The 24,051-nt window shown below is 36.3% G+C and overlaps 1 protein-coding gene across 5 annotated transcripts in view; it reads left to right on the plus strand.

Moving 5' to 3' along the window:
• Nucleotides 1–18,364: 18,364 nt before the first annotated feature.
• The window catches only part of POSTN (periostin), a 33,104-nt gene continuing 27,417 nt past the window's right edge, over nucleotides 18,365–24,051 (plus strand). For all 5 annotated transcript variants that reach the window (XM_046663655.1, XM_046663658.1, XM_046663659.1 and 2 more), the window contains exons 1-2: nucleotides 18,365–18,537; nucleotides 19,841–19,939. In XM_046663655.1, the coding sequence (XP_046519611.1) occupies nucleotides 18,419–18,537; nucleotides 19,841–19,939 (218 nt within the window). In that variant the 5' untranslated portion in view covers nucleotides 18,365–18,418. The remainder of the gene's footprint in view (nucleotides 18,538–19,840; nucleotides 19,940–24,051) is intronic.

The following is a 24,051-nucleotide window of genomic DNA, read 5'->3' on the forward strand; positions in this document are numbered from 1 at the left end:
AATAAGAAAAGTGGAAAATTTGATTCAGGCACTGCAGATCTTTTAACAATACTCTACATATTTGCAAATAATATATGCTAGTATTCCCATTGTAAAGATAATAAAACTCAGAGTTGAAAAGGTTAAAAATTTGCCAGCATCAACAACCAGTAGAGCCGTGCCAGGATTCAGATTCTTTCTCTTTCATGTAACAGCTGCTTGGGTATTGTAGAACACTATATAGAGATATATAGAATATTCTATATATGGTATATGGAATAGAGTATCACCTACTCTACACTGTTAAAAACACTCTACCATTTTTCTTTTACATACTGCATGCTTTGAGCTTCTTGATCCTGCTGTCTTCTCTCCGTGGTTGCCAATGGGAATGAGAGTTCAGGTTTGGGAATGCAGCTAGTGAAGGGAATCTCAGAAGTGTGGGAAGGAGCAGATGGCCTTCTCTTGCAGCGTCAGTGGACACACACCATTCTGAGCTATAAAACTAGTTCAAAGACTCTCACTGAGTAGCTGGCAAATTAATGTCGATCTTTTTTGTCCTCTTCAGTGTGAAGAATTTTGTGAAACTGTGTAGCTCGTAACTTTCTGTTTGTTTTCTGTTATAAAACTGTCCTTAAATGGACAGTTTGTACACCTTTCTCTGAATATCAGAAATTGTGGCTTTGACCCATAAAAAAGTAACCTATTAACTCTAAAAAGTCTGTCATCATCATTGATTATCTCACCTCATACATTGTTGTACAGTAATACTATTTTACTTGATAAGCTCCTAAAATGCACAAATGTTGTAAATATTATTTGTCAAAACAATAGAGAGTCATTGGCACTTCTTTCTTGTAACAATATGTATGAAAACATAAATCATTTAAAAAATTCCTTATTGACAGGAATATGTAAGTGTTGTTCTCTCATTTCAATTAACAATGGACCGTAGCTATAGAATTTCCCCTTAGAGGGGATCTTTAAAATCATCTGCTCTAGCACTCTAGTTTCAACTGAGGTTTTGTGAAGTGAAGTTATATTTACAAGATTACGCAGCAAGTTAGAGATGAAAGCAATGCTGGAATACAAGTTTCCAGATTCCTAAGCCAGAATCTTAAGTCTTGTCCACATGACCAGCCTAGAGGAATTGCCATGCTGGATGGCACTTAGCACTGCTTAAACGCTGTATTTTAGAGCTTCCTATGTAAACCTCTCCTACTGTATGAGACCTGCTGGGGGAGCTCAGAACCTGATGTGATCCTGTGACAGGCTAATACCTCAGAGCTATAATTAAATCATGCTTAGGGACTACATTGTGGTATGACAGGCGTGACATTTATACCACGTCAAATTCAGAAAGTTCAAGAATGAATTTCTATTCTGTGATCATTTATAGCATTCCCTCTCCTTGTTGACCTTGTTTGGGTACTACTAAGCACCAGCGACCACACTAAAAATTTTACCACAATCTGGGCCCCATACATCACAACTGGGTTGATAGTGGCTCATTTTGGCCAACGTAAAGCAGTGAACAAAGTCAGAAGGCTTTAGTATTACCACAGAATCCATCTGTTGGGGCTTATCCTAACTTACCTTCACCAAGAGCTATTTGCCTTAGCAATAAAATGGAGTTAATCATAGCACTTGACTTACTAAATTATGAGAATCAAACGAAGTCAAATGTTTGAAAGTTTTTTGAGGTGCAAAAATGTGGTAAACAAACATAGGCTCAGGACTCTCTTGCCTGAAATCAACTTATAGATGCCACAGAAGCAAGAGAGAGGTTGAAAGATGCTAAAATATAAATGTAACACACACATGCTGAGAGATCCTTGGAGAAGAAAACAGGCTTACTTTCAAGTGGGGGTTTTGGGACAGAATGTTAGCCTGGGACATTATAGAAAAGGTATAGGCTAAGAGCTTTCTAGATGTGTATCACTAAGTGAATGGATATCGACAATGTCCTATAAGAAAAAGATTAAATATTATACATCAGTCAGAAGTAACAAACTAAATCTACATATAACCACATTGAATGATTTTTAAAACATAGTACTGAGTAAAAAATATGCATATCTATAGCAAAATACTATTTGTGTAAACTCATAATGTGCATGCACAAAAAACAAAACACTCTACATTTTTTCATACCACATGCATATATTTGCAATCAACTGAGTTTCTATGGGAAGAAGCGGAATGCCATGTAGAATGAGTTTTAAAAAAAGGAAACAAAAATAGAACAAGGGCGGAAACTTAAACTTCACTATGCTGATCATGTTTCATGCACTAAGGAATATTATTATCTCCAATCCACCAATTCCACAAGAAATAAAAACGGAGGAGAAGAAAATAGAAAGGAGCAGGAAAGTAGGGAGCACTGCTCAAAATTAGGCTATGCCTCCCCCCATCTTCACTGTCGGTACAGAAGAGCATCCTATGAGGGTTCCACAGTAACCATCCCAATAATACACGTCATCTTTAACAGGAGCGAATTGTCATTTTCTTTTACTGATATTTGTATTCATAAATGTATGTGTATATATATACACACACACACACACATAAACAATTTCTACTTATGTCTTTATTATTGGCTTAGAGAATAAAGGTATAATAACGAGACTACAAATAGTCTGACACCATTTCTGATGTTTGACCACTAACAGCTTTCAAGCTCACCGCTCCCTTTTCCCCTCTTGACTCACATCTGGAGAAGCCAAGAAGAAAGCCCACAAGCACTCTGTCCCTTGGTGCTGGCGGGAAATTCAAACCAAGCAAACCAGGCCCTTGTGTGAGAATACTCACCCTGGCCCCACACCCTAACTCAATCAAAGTCAAAGTCAGTTCCCCTTCCTGCTCTTTCAAGCCATTTTTGAACCTTCTTGGGAATTTACTTTGCTCTCCAGAGAAAGTCTTATTATATAAGTAATAAATTTCTTTATATCCTCTTGGTGCATGTGTGGCAGCATCTGTCTTGACATCCAGACCAAATTTCAGTACAATCCTGGCCCCTCTCAGGACCACTACAAATCAAAAGAGAAAATAAAATATATACAGACACTAATTTCCATTCACATGGTCATTCTAATGATGACGCTGGCCTGAGGAGCCAGCATATAGTAACAGAAAGTGGCTAAAAAGAAAGATGCATTGATTACCTTCATCCTTCTACTTGAAATTACCGTTAACACTGAAGGCAAAAGAAAAACATTTTTATAATTTTATCTCTATTTCATTTTTGAATAAAATAAAAATAGCACTTAAGCAAAAAATGTCTTTTCTAAGCCATAGGGAATACATTACTATGGTAACATGATCCCCAACAGAAATAGCTACACTGATCTTGACATACTCAGGATTAGTTTTCTCTTGATACACCACAGTGGCATATAGATAAGACCTGCAAAGACTTTAAGCAGAACATCTAAGCTACGATATAATGCAAACTCATAATGAGGTTATATGAAACTTTACCTTCAGTCACCGTGCAAAATAATCAGAGACTCCTTTTTGGACTGTGCACTTTACATGTTAATAAGGGATACGGAGCATGGTTGCTTTTCCAGGGCACAACAGCGGAATAAAAACCTTGTGAGGTACTCCACACTTTTAAGTCAATGACAACTATCTATGTCTGCTGGAAGCCCAAAACAAAAAACTAAAACGAAACAACAGCAGCAAACATCTTGTACCTTTCTAAACAAAATACTAAAAAAAAGAATTTATATATTTATTTACAAACAAATGTGGAAAGTTACTGTATATCATCCTGATACATTTGAATAATATTCCTACATTTATGTGTGTGTGTGTATACCCTTTGTTCTTTTTAATTTGAACGCATTCCATTTTGAAGACTTGCCAGTTTAGCATCTCAGTGTTGCCCTGACCTAACCGTACAACCCTTGCTGTAAAACTATTCACCAATAATTTGTCTCTTGTCCATTCGACCCGTCCCTTCTCTGCAGCTGGCCTCTCTCTGTATCTCCCCAGAGTTAATTTCCTGAACAGGTTGAGTAGGTCCTTCTACATATTTTCCTCTGCCTGGAAGTGCCTTAATCCTCTAACTCCAAATCTTCCTTTACCTGCTTTACAGTTTAAAAAGCACGTTTACACATAGTCCGCTTCATCTGCAACACAAAACAACTCTGGATGTTTTCACTTTACTTTTGGTGCTGTTGGACAACGGTTCCTTGAGGTCAATCACCATGCCCATCAAGGCTGAAGAACACTATTGCTTAGTGCCTTTTGAGGGTCTCAGCTAACATAAATAGGGAGTTAGCAATTTTGAGAGTAATGTTTACTTCTGTCAACTTTGAAAAGGCACAGAATTTATTGCATTTGGACATTTACTTAAAAACTTCCTCCTACTTTAAAAATAACTCCTAAAACATCTCGGAGAGGTTGAAAGGTCAGATATTATTAGCTGATATTCAGCTAAAGAAATTGAAGTGCAGGGATGTTACGTGACTTTTCCAGTGATCTCACAGCTGAAGACTAGTTAATCAAGGGTTCAACCCAGGCCGTCTGACCTCCCTGTAGCAGCCCCTGTAAGATATATAGCACTGTCTTTCTCTTTGCCTCAAGTCTTTAAGTTTTCATTTCTTTACTCTAAGTCTTTTTACTTTTATTAGTGCTCAAATCTTCCTTTAACTTTTAACTGTCATGTATAAGTTTCTGTGAAAGAATGATCCAATATAAAGGTTATAGAGAGGAATGAAAGAAGGGAAATGAAGGGAAAATAATCTTTGCTAAAGGATAGACATGGTACCAGTTTCATAAGTTTACTTAGAATTCTTCCTAATTTTTCTTACCAGAATCTGACCTCAAACAGAAAGATCACAAACTCATTTTTACCTTAAAAAATAAACAACTGATAGCAGGTTAAAGTTTTACTCCTGCTTTTCAGAGAAGCTGTACCTTAGACGAAATTCTTTAAAAAAAAAAAAAAAAGACTTCCATAAAGTAGAATTTCAGGCTACATCAAACAGTGGAAGATGTTAGAAGGATGAAGAATTTGGAAGAGAAGGAAAGAATTTGGTGCCTGAGAATATACTTGGTAGGAATTTTCCTAGAAGCCTTTCATGCTTTTCTCTACTTTAGATTTGATGGTTTGAGTCCCTACCAGTCTATATGCCAACTGCAAACACCGTCAATCTCACCTTCACACCTTACAACTGTGTGAAGTTATATAACACTATTGGAATCAAAAGCGATCCTAAGAATCATCTAATCGAATTTCTTTACTTTTAACTAATCTCAAAATACACAAACTTTATATTGAGTTCTAAATATTTTATCTGTTCAAGAGATTTTTACATGCTAAATTAATTAGAAGTTGAAAGCATTTGTTGGGTTAATTTAAAGGCAACAACAAAAAAGTCAAACTGATGCACTGTGTTAGAATCACTTGGACCAACTATAATTCTTATATAATTAATAATTTATCCCTCTCTTACAAAAAATTTTCTCCAGTGTAGACTATTAGATTTCTCTGTTTAACAAAGATTTTTTTGAGTCCTAGACCAGGGAAGAGGCATGGAAAAATTAAACTAAGATGCGTGGTATCACGATTATTCTTGCTAGCACCCAGGTTTACAATGTCCACATTAGATTCAATTTTTGGGAGACTAGAGAATAAGTTGGATAAGGTTCCTTTCCTCCCTCACCCTCACTTCCCACGGTGGTCTAGCTTCTGTCCATATGAGCTCAAAGGATGGTAAACTGGGTACCTGTATCTTTTTTAGTGTGGTTGATGTTCAAATTCAGTCTGAATGGCCACTCTTGGTTTAGTCCTTAAAAAATTGTCCTCAAAATGGACTTCTTTAAAATGAATTTTGAAATTAAAAAACATGTTCCAGTCACTTTTACATGAATACCTGTTCAACAACAGGAAGCCACAGCTCTATAAATCCCTTGACTAGTATACAATCCATGTCAGGACATGGAAAAGACTGTGAATGCCATTAAAGTACCACTGTTATTTATCTCTGAAAATTTATAGTATATATATGGATTCTACACTTCTGTTTGAAGCTAGAGAAATATACTTCTAATTCTCAAAACATCAATTCATAGTTCCCAGAAAGTCTACAAATCTAAATAAAGATAAATACAAAGAGATCCAAACCTAGAATCATCATAGACAAGTTGCCCAAAACCAAAGATAGAAAAAAAAACATAGAAAAAAGATACCTTGTTTTTATAGGAAAAATGATAAGAAAGGTAGAACATCTCATCAGAAACATTGCAAGCCAGAAAACAATGAAAAAAACATATAATTGCTAAAAGGAAAAAAGTTAACCAAGAATTTTTATAAATAGAAAATATTCTCCAAAAATTAGATGAAACAAAAAACAAGTAAAAGCTGAGAGAAGGGGCCAGCCTGGTGGCATAGTGGTTAAGCTCACATACTCTGCTTTAGTGGCCCAGGATGCACATGTTTAGGATCGTGGGCATAGACCTACACACTGCTCATCAAGCCATGCTGTGGTGGCATCTCATATGCAAAATAGGGGAAGATTGACAAAGATGTTACCTCAAGAAGAATCTTCCTCAAGCAAAAAGAGGAAGATTGGCAACAGATGTTAGCTCAGGGCCAGTCTTTCTCAGCAAAAAAAAAAAAAAAAAAAAAAAAAAGCTGAGAGAATGTGTCACTAGTGACTCTCACTATAAGAAAGGCTAAAGGAATTTTTTCAGACTGAGGGGAATCAGAGGAAATTTGTATTTACTAGAAGAAATAGCACAGGAAATGATAAGATAAATGCTACTTGTCTCTTTGCTTAAATGATTTAAAAACAATTAATTAAAACAACATTAATAATATTTTGAATTTATGACATACGCAAAAGTGAAATTAAAGAAAATATCACAAATGATGGGGAATAAAAAGAAGGACAGTGTCGTTAAAATTCTAATATTATATATCAACTGGCATAATAGTAATTCAATCTTAAACGTCTTAAGTAAGTATATTATAAACTCTCGAGCAACCACTAAAATAAGTAAACCAAAAGATATAGCTAAATACCTTGGATACTTAGGATATATGATGGAATAGTAAGCAGCTCTCAATCTAAAGGAAAATGAAAAGGGAAGACTATTGCAAGAAAAAATAGATGGTACAAAAGGAAACATCTAGAAAGAAGGTACAATCACACTCAATCATATCAATAACTATATTAAATGTAAATAGGCTAAACACTCTAATTAAAAGACAGATATTATCAGAATGAATAAATAGCAAGACCCAACTGCATTTTGTTTACAAAGGATAACGTTTAAAAACATAAAGACATAGAAGTGATGTCACCAAGGTGGTGAAACAGGAGACCCAAGTCTCCATTCCCCCAGCCAAGACCAGCAATTAGACAGCTGTCCACAAAAACAAACAGTTCTGGGAGAGCTCAGGAGTCCATTTAAGAAACTCCAGCAACACATTAGACAGAAAAATCTGAGAATAACCACACAAAAATAGAAGGAAGAACAACTTCGTTTTGCCTGTCCCCTAGGACAGCACCACTCAGTGCTGAGAGGTAACTGCCAGTTAGAAAGAGCTCTCCTCACTGGGAAAAGGAGAGCAGAGTGAGCTACCAGCCTCCCCAGCTTTTCAGGGCATCATACAAAGGACCTGCTTCAGTTTCTCCCACTCAGAGATCGGCAAAGCTGTAACAGCTTTGAACAAGGAGGAAGAAGCAGGGACTACCAATATCAGCCAAACACTGAGAGCCACTGTAGTTCTCACTGACCTGCACTGCACACTACACTAGAAGCTTTTGCACTAAAGAATTAACAGCCAGTACAGCCACTGACGACCCACTGCAGATGTCACCAATTTTTTTTCCCAGGAGTTTTAATGTTCACAGAGGCCAGCCTCCTGAGTCCCTCTCCACTCCTTCCTTACCCCTTCCCCCACAACAGAGCCCAAGATCAACACCAGCAGCCATCCAAGGTCTCTTTGGCTGCATGAATGCAAGACACCAGCCTAGACCTGCACTGCTGACCCCCACTGCTGTGCCTTCTCTCTAGTCACTGGTCTGTACCACTGTGCTTATCTGCAGCTAGCCACACCCAGCTATGTACCTGCAATGCCCCTGGCCTGACTCTCACCACTGGCCTCTATTGCCATACCTAAGCCCATAGGGAGACCCTGTAGCCACAGAAGTGCACACCAACAACCAGAGCCCCCACAGCTGCTTGTGGACCTGGATCCAGCCTTATCTCCTGTCATTGACCTGTACCACTGGGCTCACTTGCAGTTAGCCCCACCAGCTGTGCATTTGAATGCCCCCAGCCTGACTCCCTTCACTGGCCTCCACTGCCATCCACTCACCCAGGAAGAGACTCTGCAGCCACAGGAGTGCACATCGACACCAGGGCCCCTGCAGCATCTAGATCATTCACAGTTGGCCAAGGCCCTTCCTGTTGGCCCTGGCTTCCACCACTACATATGTTTCTACAACCAGCACCTACCATTACACACGCACCTGCAGCTGGCCCCTGCAGGCGAGTATGTACCTACCACTGCATACTGCTAGCTCCGGCCACTACCACTGCCTTCCCTGGTCCTTAGCCACATGACCTGGGGTCACACTGAGGGCCCCAATAGCCCTTGCAGCTGCTGAGAACTCCTACAGTGCTTTCCAAGTGTCCTACAGTTGTCAGTGCTGTGGACCCCAGTGACCTGAGCCAAAAAGATATCATACCCCCTGGACCCGGAGCCACCACACAGCCCTACACTTAGTGCCCTGCAAAACTGGATCCAGCGTCACAATATGCTCTAACATTCCCCCACCCACAAGTGAAGGTCTTTTCATACCAAAGTCAGTAAATAAAGTCTGGAAGAAGTGACTGCTTCTTTGAATGCATAGGCATCTACACAAGGCTACAGAGATTGCAAAGAATCAGGAAAACATGACACCTCCAAAGAAATATGGTAAATTTTCAGTAACAGACCTCATAGAAATGGAGACACATGAATTGCTCAACAAAGAATTCGAAATAGTTGTTTTAAAGATCCCCAGAGAACTACAAGAGAACACAGATAAATAATTTAATGAAATAAAACAATACAAGAATAAAATGAGAAGTTCAACAAAGAGATATAAAACATAAAATAGAAGCGAACAGAAATTTTGGAGCCGAGGATAGCGGAAGAAAGTAGGAATTTTATTATTGCACAGTGCTGAGCAAGGAGAGAGGGCAGCTAACGCTGAAATCCCAAACTCCCCAAAAAGCTAAAAGGAAGGGTTTTTATTTGGGGTTTTAAGTAGGGGAGGGGGAGCATATGGCCTTGCTGGTCGGAGCTTTCCCACCAGCCTGTATGTCTTTGCAGGGAGGAGATAATGAATCCAGGTGTTTGTCCTTGGTAGTGTCTGTCTCCAAAGAGGACAGTGGGTTCTGGAGCCAGGAAGCCAGAGAGTAAGCAGGGAATGAGTGTTTTGGTTTTAAACCCACATATGCTGGGTTTAATGTATGGAAGCTGATATCAGGGTCAGTATCACAGTGACTGAAGTGAAGGGTTCAACAGAGAGTTTCAAGAGCAGACTGGACCAAACAAACAAACAAAAGAATCAGTGAGCTGAAAGATAAATTAGTTGAAATTATTCAGTCAGAATATCAAAAAGAAAAAGAATGAAAAGGAATGAAGAAAGCCTATGGGGCTCAGGGGATAAAATTAAGAGAAACATTCATGCATTATTGTTGTCCCTGAAGGAGAAGAGAATGTGAAAGGAGCAAGACGCTTATTTAAAGAAACAATGGCTGAGAACTTACCAAACCTAGCAAAAGATCTGGACACTCAAGTTCATGAAGGTAATGGGTCACCCCAAAATTTCAATCCTAAACAATCTTCTCCAAGAAACATTACTATAAAATTGTCTAAAATCAAAGACGAAGAGAGAATTTTAAAAGCGGTGAGAGAAACCATTTTTTTCTTGTATAAGGGAACCCTTAGAAGGCTATCAGTGGATTTCTCAGCAGAAACCTTGCAGTCCAGGAGAGAGTGGGATGATATATCCAAAGTGTGGTGGGAAATAACTGCCAATCAAGAATACTTTACCCAGGGGCCGGCCCTGTGGCCAAGTGGTTAAGTTCGCATGCTCTGCTTCAACAGTCCGCAGTTTCGCCAGTTCAGATCCTGGGTGTGGACCACTTGATGGCACCACTCATCAAGCCATGCTGAGGCAGCATCCCATATACCACAACTGGAAAGACCCACAACTAAAAATATACAACTATGTACCAGGAGGCTTTGGCGAGAAAAAGGAAAAATAAAATCTTAAAAAAAATTTATACAAAAAAGAATATTTTACCCAGCAAAGTTTTCCTTCAGAGATGAAGGCAAGATAAAGACTTTCTCAAATAAGCAGAGACTGAGGGAGTTCATCACCAGTAACATGCCTTAAAAGAAATGTGGAAAGGAGCTCTTCAAGCTGAAATGAAAGGATGCCAGTGGCCAGCTGGTGGCATAGTGATTAAGTTCACATGCTCCACTTTGGTGGCATGGGGTTTGCAGGTTTAGATCCCATGTGCAGACGTAACACCACTTGTCAAGCCACACTGTGGTGGCATCCCACGTAAATTAGAGGAAGATTGGCATAGTTGTTAGCTCAGGGCCAGTCTTCCTCATCAAAAAAAGAAAGAAAGAAAGAAAGGATGCTAATTTGTAACATAAAAACATATGAGAATATACAACCCCAGGTAAAAGTAAGTATCTAGTCAGATTCAGAATACTCCAATACTGTAATATGGTAGTGTGGTAACTCTAGTATAAAGGTTAAAGGACAAAAGTAATACAAACAACTATAGCTACAATAATTCGTTAATGGATAAACAATAAAAATTGTAAATTGTGACATCAAAATGAAGTGTGTGTGGAGAGTGAAAAGGATAAAGTTTTTTATGTGATCAAAATTATCAGCTTAAAATAGACTGTCATATTAATAAGATATTTCATGTAAGCCTCAGGGTAACCACAAAAAAAAAAAAACTTATAGTAGATACACACAAAATAAAGAGAAGGGAATCAAAGTGTAGCATTACTGAAAATCATTGAGTCACAAAGGAAGACGGCAAAAGAGGATGAAGGGAACAAAAGAACTACAAAACAGCCAGAAAACGATTAACAGGATGGCAATAGTATGTCCTTACCTATCAATAATTACTTTAAATGTATATAGGTTTAATTCTCCAATCAAAAGGCATAGAGTGACTGAATGGATAAAAACATAAGACCTAGCTATGACCTGCCTAGCAGAGATTCACTTCAGATGTAGGACACGCATAGGCTCAAAGTGAAGGGAAGGAGAAAGATACTACATGTGAATGGCAACCAAAAAGAGCAGGGTAGCTATACTTACATAAAGATAAAATACACTTTAAGTTTAAGTTGAAAACTATAACAAGAGACAAAGATCATAATATAATGATAAAAGGGTTCATCAAGAGGATATAACAATTGTAAATACATATGCACCCAACATTGGAGTATTTAAATATATTAAGCAAATACTAACATATCTGAAGGGAGTAGCAGACAAGAAACAATAATAGTAGGAGAATTTAATACCCCACTTTTAAAAATTGGTCATACTGACAGGAAATGAATAAGGAAATATTAGACCTGACTATTATTTAGACCAAATGGACCTACTAGACATATACTGACATTCCATCAAATAGCAGCAAAAAATACATTCTTCTCTAATGCCCATGGAACATTCATGAGGATAGACAATACATTAAATCACCAAACAACTCTTCACAAATTTAAAAAGTTCAAAATCATATCAGGTATCTTTTCCAACCACAATAGTAAGAAACCAAAAATCAATAACAGGAGGAAAACTGGATTTTCACAAATATATGGAAATTAAATGACACACTCCTGAATAACCAATGAGTCAAAGGTGACATCAAAAGAAAATTTAAAAATATCATTGTTATTATTCTAACCAATGTCTGCATACTTAAGAGTTTCTTCTACTTAAACAGAAAATGATTTGCTAAACGCAAAAATGTGCAGCTGTGTATGTTTGTTTCTATGAAACTTAAAAGCAGACAAAGAATCAAAGCTTCTTTTCTCGTTGAAAGGCCCACGCTTCCATCAAATACTATAGGCCTTTTTTTTTTAATAAGAACCATAGAATCAGTCTCTATGTCGACTTGAATAATTTTCCTCCCCAGAAACTTTTCTAACAAGGTCACCTTCTTTCTTGTTGTTCATTACGTACCAGGAACCTATGATGTCCAAAACCCTGTGCAGGTCATGCATATAGATATAACCTGATATCCTGTGACCTGTCTAATTCCACTTTTCCACAAGTCTGGATGTCTCTAAGAACAAGAATAAAAATATAAAGCATGTTGCACATTTGTTAACATAAAATGAATAACAGCTCTTTCCATTTTCGTTCCTGCACAGTACTAACACGGTCCCCCAAGATTGGTTTGCACATAAGAAAATTGTAGCGAATAAAAACTTTCATCAGATCCATGCATTTAGAGAGGAAATCACACTTCAAGTAAACTTGAGCAAGGAAAGCAGGAACCCTCATCAAGTAGCAGGAGAGAAAGAAGAATCTCTAACAGTGATAGCAGTGAATCTCTGAGATTGGAAATCATGTAAGAACAATATCTGGAGAAGCGAAGAAACAGTTTATTTTAGAGCAGAATATATTCAATGTCTTAGAGGATAACAGACAGATTATGGGTGAAAAATGAGAAGTAATTCAACTTCAGTTGGTGTTTTTCCTGGAAAGATGTCCTAGAAGCTTTTCAGGTCTGGAGACATAGAATATAGACCATGTAAACACTGGAAATAGAAGACGAAGAGAAATGGAGGACAATGTTGACAGAGACAAATAAACAGAGGGGATATCGGCAGATAGGGTCTAAGTGTAGGAGCTGAGAATATTTGTATTTCAGAGGGAGAAGGCCCAAGAGGTGATAAACGGATGATTATGAATAATGAAGTTACATAGTGCAAACCATTTCTTCAGCAGACCAAATGTGCCAGATGGCATGTTGAAACTCCAGGACTATAATGAATGGATGTGTCTACAGAGTTCTTTTAATTGCAGCAATTACCCAGCCCTTCATCTTACAGTCTGATCCGAAAGAACATTAGAAGTTATTGTGCATGGGAGCCAGATGACAACTAGGGTCTTAATTGTCTCTGAAACAAAGTTGTCCAGAGCTAAATGAGAGAAAAGATGAAAGGTACAATGTCAACAGTATCAAGTGTGCCAGAGATGATAAATGAAGAGTCTATAAATGTGAGGGGGAACCAATGAGTGAAGTCAGACTATGGAAGTGATTATTTCCCAATCATTTATTTGAAGTAGAAAAATCCGTCAATTTCTTATTCACAATTTCTTATTCTCGTCACTAGACTATGTGAGTGTAGCACAACAACAACAACAAAATCTGATAAAAGTGAAGCAATTCATTGTTCAGTCACATACATACAAAAATAAGACTATATTTTTCACTTTTTATCCAGATTTGGTATCATTTATTGTGGTCAGTCTGAGTCAGCTTTAAGATATTTTATATAAGACACTGTTAGCAATCTTCAGTTAGTTGGCATTTTGAAATGCACGTAAAATGTTTAAGATTTTTTCATGTCAATTTCTTATTAATTATTATTTTAATTAAAATGTAATAGATGGTGCCTGTGCTTCTGGAAAAGTGTACTGCACTTTCTCCACTAGATGTCTCCAGAGAAATACAAGTAAATACTGCTAATTAGAAATGCTGCTAATAAGCACTAGTTTCAGAATTTCAAAAACACTCAGCTCAATTAGAGACAAATAGTTACATTGATTACTTAGTATTAGGGTAAGATTTGTCACTTGACAAACTTCTGCAGGAAATGAGAGTCAAAATTTATACAGGAAAGAAGGCATAGTGCCCACGTTCGTTGTAGAAAGACTTCTTGTCTATTCCTAAATGAAATAACATTACAGAGACATCATTTATTGTCTACTTTGGGGTCAAGTTAGTTATCTTTTTCTCTGAATATTATTTTATTATCTTATCTATGTTAAGCAAGAAGATGCCAGCAATATCTCCAGGTGTAGGGAGGAAATCCCTGGGAAATATATTGGGAGCGTAGCTCAGGACATCTGCCATCTTGTAGGCTTTTCAATGTGTCAGCCACAAATATCTGAGCCTGTATATTGCCCCTTTGACCTCTTCAAATTGGCCATTGATTTTCAATTTTATTTTAGCTGTATGAATATTTTAAAGAGGGGGAAAATCACAAAATTTAATTTTTGCTTAATGTGAATTTCTTCTACGGTTGGCTTAGTTCAGCATAATCTAATAATTTTAAGAAAATAGTTTCCCTCTCTCAAAGGAAACAAAAATCACCAGATCTTTGCCAGAACTTCATTTTACAGAGCTGCAAACCCAGGTACAGGAGAAGGCTGAGACCCTCACTGGCCATGTTGCCTGGACACTGAGGAGTGCTGTCCCCAAGAAGGGGTGGCATTAACTTCAAGGCCTTATCATGTTTTACAAGTCAGTTCTATTACCTGTAATTTACAAATAGGCCAATAAGACAGCAAAGTGTTACTCAAGAAATGTTTTCAAGATCCCATAGACCATGTGTTAAAAAGCAGGGGTTTAGAAATAACTTGGGGCGCATAACCACTCAATCATTCAAAACTAAGGAAATTCTGTTTTAAAAGATCTACTCTTGGCCAGCCCCAGTGGCCTAGTGGTTAAGTCCAGAGCATTCCACTTCTGTGGTCAAGGTTCAGTTTCTGGGCACAGACCTACACCACTCCTCTGTGGCCATGCCGTGGTGGCAGCTCACATACAAAAAGAGAAAGACTGGCAGCAGATGTTAGCTCAGGGTGAATCTTCCCCAGGGTGAATCTTCCCCAGCAAAAAAAAAAAAAAAAAAAGTCTACTCTTGGCTTGACTATCCAGGTTTGTTCAATCCATAGGCCATATCCAATCCTAGAGAGCGTAAGGCAAGTTTAATGTCGGTTACATGTTAGTGATAGCAAGCATGCTATTACAATGACTTCACAGTCTCCAGAGGCTACAAGTCTTGCTACAAAGATCCACTGGATAATTTGCAAACTTCCAGTAAATTAGTGCCCTGAGAGCTGGAAACAAATGTCTCTGTCTTCAGACACCTTATTTTTCTTCGGTTGCATAATAAACCATTTCTTTTTCATTAGCGACTTGCATTTCCGGGTCAGACTTTGCAACCCTGAAAGTCAGATTTAATTGCCAAGATTTCAATCTTCCCCCAAAGTAGGAAGAAAATTATGTAGCCAGCCCAGGGTCAGGATCCTTTCAGGAAACAGAGGAATAAGGGTTTTGCACGGAGAGAAAGAGAGAGACAGTGAATGACCTTTGATGGGTGCTCTGAAAGGAAAGAATTGTGTCCCTCTCAAGATTTTTCCATCTTTTCTCTATAACTTAGACTGTCTTTTCTTCTCATTCTCTGGAACTGTTTCCTTCCCTCACCCTACCCCAAACTGTCACCTATGGACCAGGGTTCAATTATTAGCCTCCTTGAAGCCAGAATCCTGGCTAAAGTAGTTGCTTGGACTTTCTCCCACTATACAATATCATATATCACATTTCTAGGCTGGGCTCAGCTTTTTAAGTTGCAGTGCTTTAATGTTTTCATATTAACCCTGAAACTTTCCTTCTTTTGGAATATTCTCCAACCTCTAAATTTACACGTAGTTTATATGCACAATCTGGCCCTCATTTTCAAGACCCTCCTTGATGGCGTTGCTCATCCTGAGTGTAAAGACTTGTTGAGGGCTAGCATTTGTTGACTTACACACTTTCCAATATGATGCTCAGGATGGACATATTTAAGGCTCTATTACTTGAAACTTTGAAAAGAAAGATTTAAAAACCCTCTTTTTATTATATGAGCTATATCATACTTTTTACAAAAAGTAAACCTATTATATGAGCTATATCATACTTTTTACAAAAAGTAAACCTATATCTCCTGTCAGAAAGAAGCCGTCTTCTTTTGAAATATGAATGCACATCCATTTTCACTACTCATCTCATGCAATTATTTGTCCCTTTAGACCACTGAAGGAATCAGGATGAACAGAAGCCATTGATTCCAATGAGTAAAATTGTGGTCACAAGGAACAACCAGGTCAAAATTGTTCTCGAAAATAATCAATGTAATTTCAGTTTATTGCAAGCACTAATAAGAGAGCAAGTAACAGGAAATTATTTATTCTGCCTTCACCCCTATACTCATAACCAAGTCTATCTATTTTCATTCTTGACTATATTTAAAGAACTCTTTTATACTCTTGATACATATTTTCCAAGTCTATATCTCTTCCTTTCTACACCTCCTTCCTTTCTGTCCAAACTCACTCCATTGGATTTGAGCAGATTTCAGCTTCATTACAGAAAAGCTTATAAACAGTTGCAGCTGTCTGAAGTGAAAAGGGTTGAGTTAATAGTGGACATCCAAGTAGAGAATGAATGACTATTTATAGTGGTGATGTTGGAGAGATTTCTATATTTTGAGTTTGATTTATTCCTAATTCCAAAGTTCTATTGTTATGTCCTAGAAGATAAGTAATCTGCGTTATAATGTCTAACCAGCCTAGAATTGAAGACTTTTATATACTATGTTATCAATAATGTTCTAACAGTTAATTTACTAATATTAAGTAGACCGTTTTTTCATAAAAGTCCTCCCAGCCCACTCAATAAGCAATTACTGACCACCCACAATTTGCACAACATAAGAGTAATAGAAACTTTTTATATAAAGCAAGCCAGTGACATATAGATGAATTTAGAATAATTGCATTCAGAGAAATACAAACAATAGGTTAATTCTCTTCTTTCTATAGTGGAGTAAGGAAAAAAATATCATCTGTCTTTTACGCCATCTTCTCTCCAGTTTTTCTTTCAAATTGCTCTTTTATTTTCTATAACTTAATACCATGATTTTCAAATATAAAAGAGGCCTCTGAATCATATTTCAGAATTTACTGTTTCATTGTATGCTTTCTTAATAAACTGGCAGCAAGTTGCAGAATTATTTTATTGTGCCAAGACAAAATCCTATAGCAAGTTTAATATAACTCTCCTGATACTTGGAATCCTTTCTGGCCCAATCCAGCCTCCCCAAACATCCCTTCCAATTGGACAACCTAGAGATTCAATGTCAAATTTCTCTATATTGCCAGTGGGGAACCAAAACTGATGTACCAGCATAGCAGGCACAATTTGCAACAAGACATATTTGAATTACATTTTTATTCTAGAACAATGTGTAACTTGTTTATTCATGGAGATTCATTGCAGATATCATTTCAGCATATTGTTGACTTCTGACATTCAGATTTCTTTTATCGAAAGTGTTCTGCACACTTGACATATCATGTGTGGAGTGCTGAGAATTCCCTTGGGTAAGACATGCATAATGTAACATTGAGAGACTTTAGTTATGCTTGATAAGATCAGAAGAATTCTGTTAATGTCCATGTTTCTTAATATGTATTTAATTATTCAATTACAGTGGGATTAGTAATAGTTGTTTCCAACAGGAGAAACTTTTGTCCAGCAATTATCAGTAGATGTGCTGCCTAGAGATGCTCAACATCTTGTGAAGCATGTAATGAAAAAACAATGAGACACAAATGTTTCTCTTGTTTGCTTCATTTCAGAAGTTAGAGAAACTTGCCGGGACTAGATTTATATTAACGCTATCTATTCTTTGATATTTGAAAAGAGAAGAGAAATGGGAGCTATCTCCCCAGTTTAGCAAGATTGCAAGGAAAAGGTGGTTTCTTCTACATGTTTCATCAGCAAGTTAGAATTATTCCACATTTTGCGCAAACTTTCAATGTATTCTATTCAACATTTGTTTTTAATCAATAGCCGTTACTCCCATGTAATTATCAAACTTACATCTACCTTTATTTTCTCATGAAGAATAATAATCTTTCGGTTCTGATGTGAACTGAATGTGACAAGATGTGATAAGACGAAATCATGATCTCATTGAGCTCAGGGACATGCACTCTGAAAGAGACAGATTGCAGAATATTCCTTACAACCCAAACAGAATCATTTCCCATTTAAAAAAACCTCTCAATTACAAAAGAATAAAACTGAAGTATGAACATACAATGACTCAGTTATTAAAAATAAAGAGGAATATAAATAATATAAAAATAAATATCTTCTTCATAACGAGAAGAAAAAGAGGCTCAATGTGTTCAGTAAACATAACTGACAAAAGTGGATTTTAGCTGGCAGCTGGAAGTTGCTGATGTTTTTTGGAGAGAGTTCAGATTCCCAGGTTGATACAGTGCTCCCTCCCACAGCCCTCACATGTATATAAACTCTGAGCTCTCCAAAGCCCACTGCCAGTTCTCTTCGTGAACTAACTCCAACGGAGAGACTAAAGATGATTCCTTTCTTACCCATATTTTCTCTCCTCTTGCTGTTTGCTGTTAACCCTGCAAACGCCAATGGCCATTATGACAAGATCCTGGCTCATAGCCGTATCAGGGGCCGGGATCAAGGGTAAGTTAGTGGTTTGGTTTTATGAAACTTTTTTTTGCCTTAGCTTGTTGTATGTGCAAGTATACAGAAAGTTCTTTATATATATCTCAGGGTTTTTGCTACTTATTAGAAAGTAATAAGAAATAGAAAAAATGAGTATTTTGTGATTTATATATGCATTTTAAAATTTAAGATTATTGTCAAATAACACGTATAATTGCTTTTTATGAAACATTATATAATTTTAATCTAATTTTAAAAATTTAACAGGGCATTTCCTTATGATTCAGTTTACTTATGTTTTAATTTCCTTCCAAAAATCTGGAATGAGGTTTTCAAAACTAGAGAATCTATGGTTAGTAGCTTTCATTACATAAACAGCTTTGAAATATCTCACAGGATGTTAGGAAAAATTTGATTTATGTATGAAAGTTAAATAATGGGTAATGTTAACTAGTTCTCTGAATTCTTTGAAGCGTTTAAGAATGCTTTTAAATTTTACATACTATAAAATTGAGAAAAACAATTTATATTTCATAGAATAAATTCAACTATAACAACATTTTTAAGATTATCAGACATAATTTAGTAACTTAACCAATCATTTATAATTTCTTTTTAAATGAATCTTGGCTCTTCTTCGTATGTCTCAGAGGGATTTTCATGATGTTCAAAAGCTCCCTTGCCTTACAATGCAAATAAGTCTTCTATCTCTTTAAGAGAGAAAAAAACACTTAAAATTCTGGCAGAGGATGTTCTGATCTATTGCTTCCATTCAAAGAAAACCATATTATTGTGCAACCATATTATTTAGTTTAATTTTAACAGCCATTTACTTCTGTGATTACTTACCTAGAAAATTACAGAATATAGTTTCTTTGGACATAGTACAACTTGTCTCTTGCTCTCTCATCCTTCATTGTTCCAGAGAACCCTAAAAGGATCCCCACATCCAAAATGAGCACACATTTGGCTTAAAAAGGATTAGTGGGTTATCTATTGTTAAAAGTAGTAAGACACATGAGAACAAAATTATGTTAAACTTAATGCTGCTTGAATATTTCTATTAGATGAACTTTTGAAACACTGGTGTTTTACTCTCAGGGATGTATAATTTTCTCTCTCTTTCTCTCCCATAGACTTTAGTTTTTCCGGTGATTCAGGAGGATCAGATCAAGAATCAGATTTGTGCAAGATTAGAATCACCTCCTTGAAAATTGAATCCATATGTTAACGTTTTTTTTCTTTTACCATCTGACCTGTAGATATGAAAAAATAGCCATCATTAGGATGTTAATTTTCTTTCCTTCCCTCTATCTTCCAGCCCAAATGTCTGTGCCCTTCAACAGATTCTGGGCACCAAAAAGAAATACTTCAGCACATGTAGAAACTGGTATCAAGGTGCCATCTGTGGAAAGAAAACGTAAGTCTCATATTTTCTTTATGTGCCAGTTCCAAAGACACCATCATGATGTCTATGCTTTTCCTTGGGCATAGGCACTGTTTTTCTTGAAAATACTCTCCAAAATTAGGAGGTTTTTTTTGTTTGCTCTTAAAAAAAATGGATCACACGCATGAATAAAGAAATTTTTTCTGCATTTCTCCCTATACTGGTGGAACTCTCATTATCCTTGAATCTATGTGTCGTAGAGGTCCAACAAGGCAAACCACATGGCAATGTGATTTGGTGAAGAATCAGTGTGCAGACTGACTGTCACTTCTACTCCTGATTTGGCCCTCTTTTATCTGAGGCAAGTCAATTAACTATGCCTCAGTTTCCTCATTTTATTTAAAAAATAGGCCAAAAGAACAAATTGATCTGAAATATCAGGGGTTTTGAGGCACAAATTAATATTTGCCTCAAACTGGAAATTATCTAAAGTACTCCAGTGTATCTCAGAGTTTTCATCAAGGCTTAAAGTTGGTAAGGACTTAAATTTCATCTCTTCGTCTAATCCAGTCATCCCATTCCAAACTGTCAGATCCCCAGGGGTCTACAAAGGTGCTACCACTGTAATTACTATTTCAATAGGCAAAGAGGTAGTTACTATTAACTTAGTTATATATTTCACTAACTGATTTAAAATTGGAGAACATTTTTTGTTACTTGATGGACATGTTAATTATCAATAAATACTGATAAAAAATACAATTCTGGGCATATAAAGTTTGAAAACTTCTCATGTGGTCCAAATACTTCATTTTAAAATGAAGGAGCTGAGTCACAGACAGAATAAGTTACTAAATCAAAAAGGTGAGAGATGTCCTCCTCACTCAAGAAAACAGAGGAAATGGCTCCTCCTTGCTTCCTATTAGTTTGGACCCCATCCTCCATGAGGGAAACCTGAGAACGAGAGTGTCTGAAGGAGAATCTGCTGAGCACGTCATCATTAAACTTCCATTGTCCTAAATAGGGTGGAAGGATTGGAGGATTGCTAAAAATTTATTCCTAACAATAATACTGGTACAAATACTAAATACGGAATCATTTAACCTCTTGGTGTCTTTGTTTCTTTACCTAGGATATATGGATTTGGTACTTGCAGAGTTTCTGAAAGTAGAGCGCATTGATGAATATAAAATTGCTAAGTAACTCCAACTCTCAATATCAGTTGTCCTTAAATTTAAACTATTTTAAACAAACGGACATATGTAGATGAAAAAGGGGTTGTGAGCAGATGCCTATTTAAATGCAAAAGACTATCTTTATTTCCAAATAAGGATCAGGTATTCAAGGCATAACCTTAGCTGGACCATACCTCCCCATGGTAACCAAGTCTAGAATACCACAGGACATTGCTGTCCCTTCCCACTCATTGGCTTTACAGAGTTCCAACTGATGTTCCTTTTTGACTTGGACATTATTACTATTTTGTCCAAGTTTGCAGACATTTCCCAGACTTGAGTCATTCACACAATTAGCATATAATTCAGTGGTTGCAGTGATCTTGGCCATGCCGCAGGCCAGGCCCCAGTTGGGAACACCACGGCTGTGGATTCTCCTCCCTTTGTTCTTACTATTCTTGGTTACCATAAGGCATATTTGGAATTCACACCAACCACATAAGGAAGGACTCACTCTCTGAAATACTTAGGTGAAATCTTTATTACATCCTTCCTGGAAGTTCAGGAAGTGTGATATAATCTTACTTTAACGATATAAATATATTAGAGACGCCAAGGCTCGTACAAAGCATATGCCAAGATTCTTTCTAGCTTTCCATTTTAAAAGAAAAAATCCCTGCTTGGAAGTCTGGCTTTTTACCAGAAATAGAACAATGTCTCCTTTGTTTAATTATATTAGCTTACTTCCCCCAAGTAGCTTCATTTTCACAAACACATTTACATCTGTGCTCTGAAATAAATGTAAATGATAGTTGCTAGTTTCAAATAACCAAAGAAATCAATAATATTGACAAGAAGAATGCCAGATTTGCCATCTGCTAGCAGCTGCTAAAATTTCCAAAGATATCTTTACGACTTTACGCATCTGTTGACAGAAATGTTTCTCTTCTGGTTGAACAATTGCTTTGGGGATTCAGGGGAAGTAACTGTGCAGGTCTAATGAAAAACATGAAGTTTTCTAGGTTTAAGATATTTCTCACCATAGATATTGGCCTGGTAACAGAGTGTTTTGCAAACTTCCTTTAAAGAATGTCAGTGACATTTTCATGAGATTTTAGGCACTATTCAGAAAACGAAGATAAATGTCTGACTTTCAGAGATGTGCATAGTAAAGGTTTTATCTTTGCTCTTGTTTTGTCCTACTGACCACATGGGAACTTTGAGTTTTTGTAGCATAAAAGTTCTCCTGAAAAAAACCACTTTTTTGTTTTTAAAACATTAACTCAGAGAATCATACTGTTCAACTATCAGTGGAAATTGCAATTGACTGTTTTGAAATTTTATCCCATCTGGCACATTAATTCTCTACGTTAAGGCTCCTCTTTGGGTTATATTAGCATTTGTTATAGAAATTTTTATTACATTAACAATTTCCTCCTCTATTCGCTATTTGACTTCAAGGATTATCAGTCCTAACCTGAAAACTATGTATCTCACTTTTTAATTGTTTACAATATGTGCTAAAGCTAAAGTATAAACAATTCTTAATCAATCCCTTGGCATCCAAATATTCAAATTTTTTTTTGAGGATCTATGTAAATAAAATTATTTCAGGGGCCATATTTACATAAAGGTCCCATATAGGTTGTGTATGAAATTATTTTAAAATTAGAGAACAATTTGAAATTGGCATTTCTCACAATTTTGTCTCTATCTTTTTATCTATTGACTATCCTTAAGCCAACAGTCCATACAGGAACTTTTTTCTCATTTATCTTTTCATATTTTATTATCTATATACATCTATCTATAAACAACATTACATTGTGGTTTTAAAATTTACATTAAGAAAATAGACAAATAGGAATCCAAGGTCACAAGCAGGACCACAAATCATGGATAATCAATTAAGGGACCTGACTTCAATCTGGAAAGCTTATTTATTTTTTTAATTATATAAGATCATATCATGTACCATTAAAAACTCCACTTATTGAAAATTTGCTCTTATTGTAATTTTTATCATACCAAGGAAAAGTTATTTTGTTCTTATTGCTGGTGATATTTCTTCTAATATGTCCAAATTCTTTCATTCATTCATACTTCTTAAGTAAAATTATCATAACTAGATAAAAGCTAGAAAGCAATAATGTCCAAACTAGCTAATGTATGTTTGATTACAGAATTGCAAGATAATTAATATCTAAATGATTATACTAAGCTTGTATGTCATGGAGCTCATCAATTAAAATTACAAAATGGTCTGTATTTACTCTTTGATTGTGATGTTTCCCCTATTTCCAAATGTTTGATAAATTCATCTTCATATGTCTACTGAAAGGAAATAAAGTATTATTTAAAATTTTAGTTAAAAATACCACCTCTGCTAGATGCTAAGGAAGTCCAGAAAATTTCAAATACAATTTGATAAAATGAAGATAGGATTATATTTTTTATAAAGTGGAAAAGGGAAGCAATTATACAGGCAATTTCAGGTTGCTATTGTCCCTCAAAATGTAGTAAATTAGACACAGTTATTTTGGACATATCCTTGTTTGCTTGAACGAAGCAAGACAAACCATTTCTGGTCTGTTGCCTTAGTTAATTATTGCCTGTAGATAATAACACACCTTGTCAATTTTGAACAGTGTAGCATTTTCTTGAATATTATATTCTAATAACTTGAAACAAACATTTAAATTATCTTTTCCAATTTTATAAAAATAAATAGAAGACTTTAATGGTGGTCTTTAATATGATCAAATTAACAACTCTACTGGCCATTCAGGCCAAAAATAGCATTTTAGTTAGCAATGGGATAGCATTTTATTAGTTAGAATAGGTTACTGTATCTCCTGATGTTTCTAGTTTCTAATAACCTTAGACTAATGGACATTTCTAGCTATTTATAGTTTGCATTGTTTTATTTGAGATTCACAACTACCCCGCGAGTAAGTGTTGTAGCTGCTA

Source organism: Equus quagga, chromosome 6 (genome assembly GCF_021613505.1).
Source record: "Equus quagga isolate Etosha38 chromosome 6, UCLA_HA_Equagga_1.0, whole genome shotgun sequence".
Lineage (NCBI taxonomy): Eukaryota > Metazoa > Chordata > Mammalia > Perissodactyla > Equidae > Equus > Equus quagga.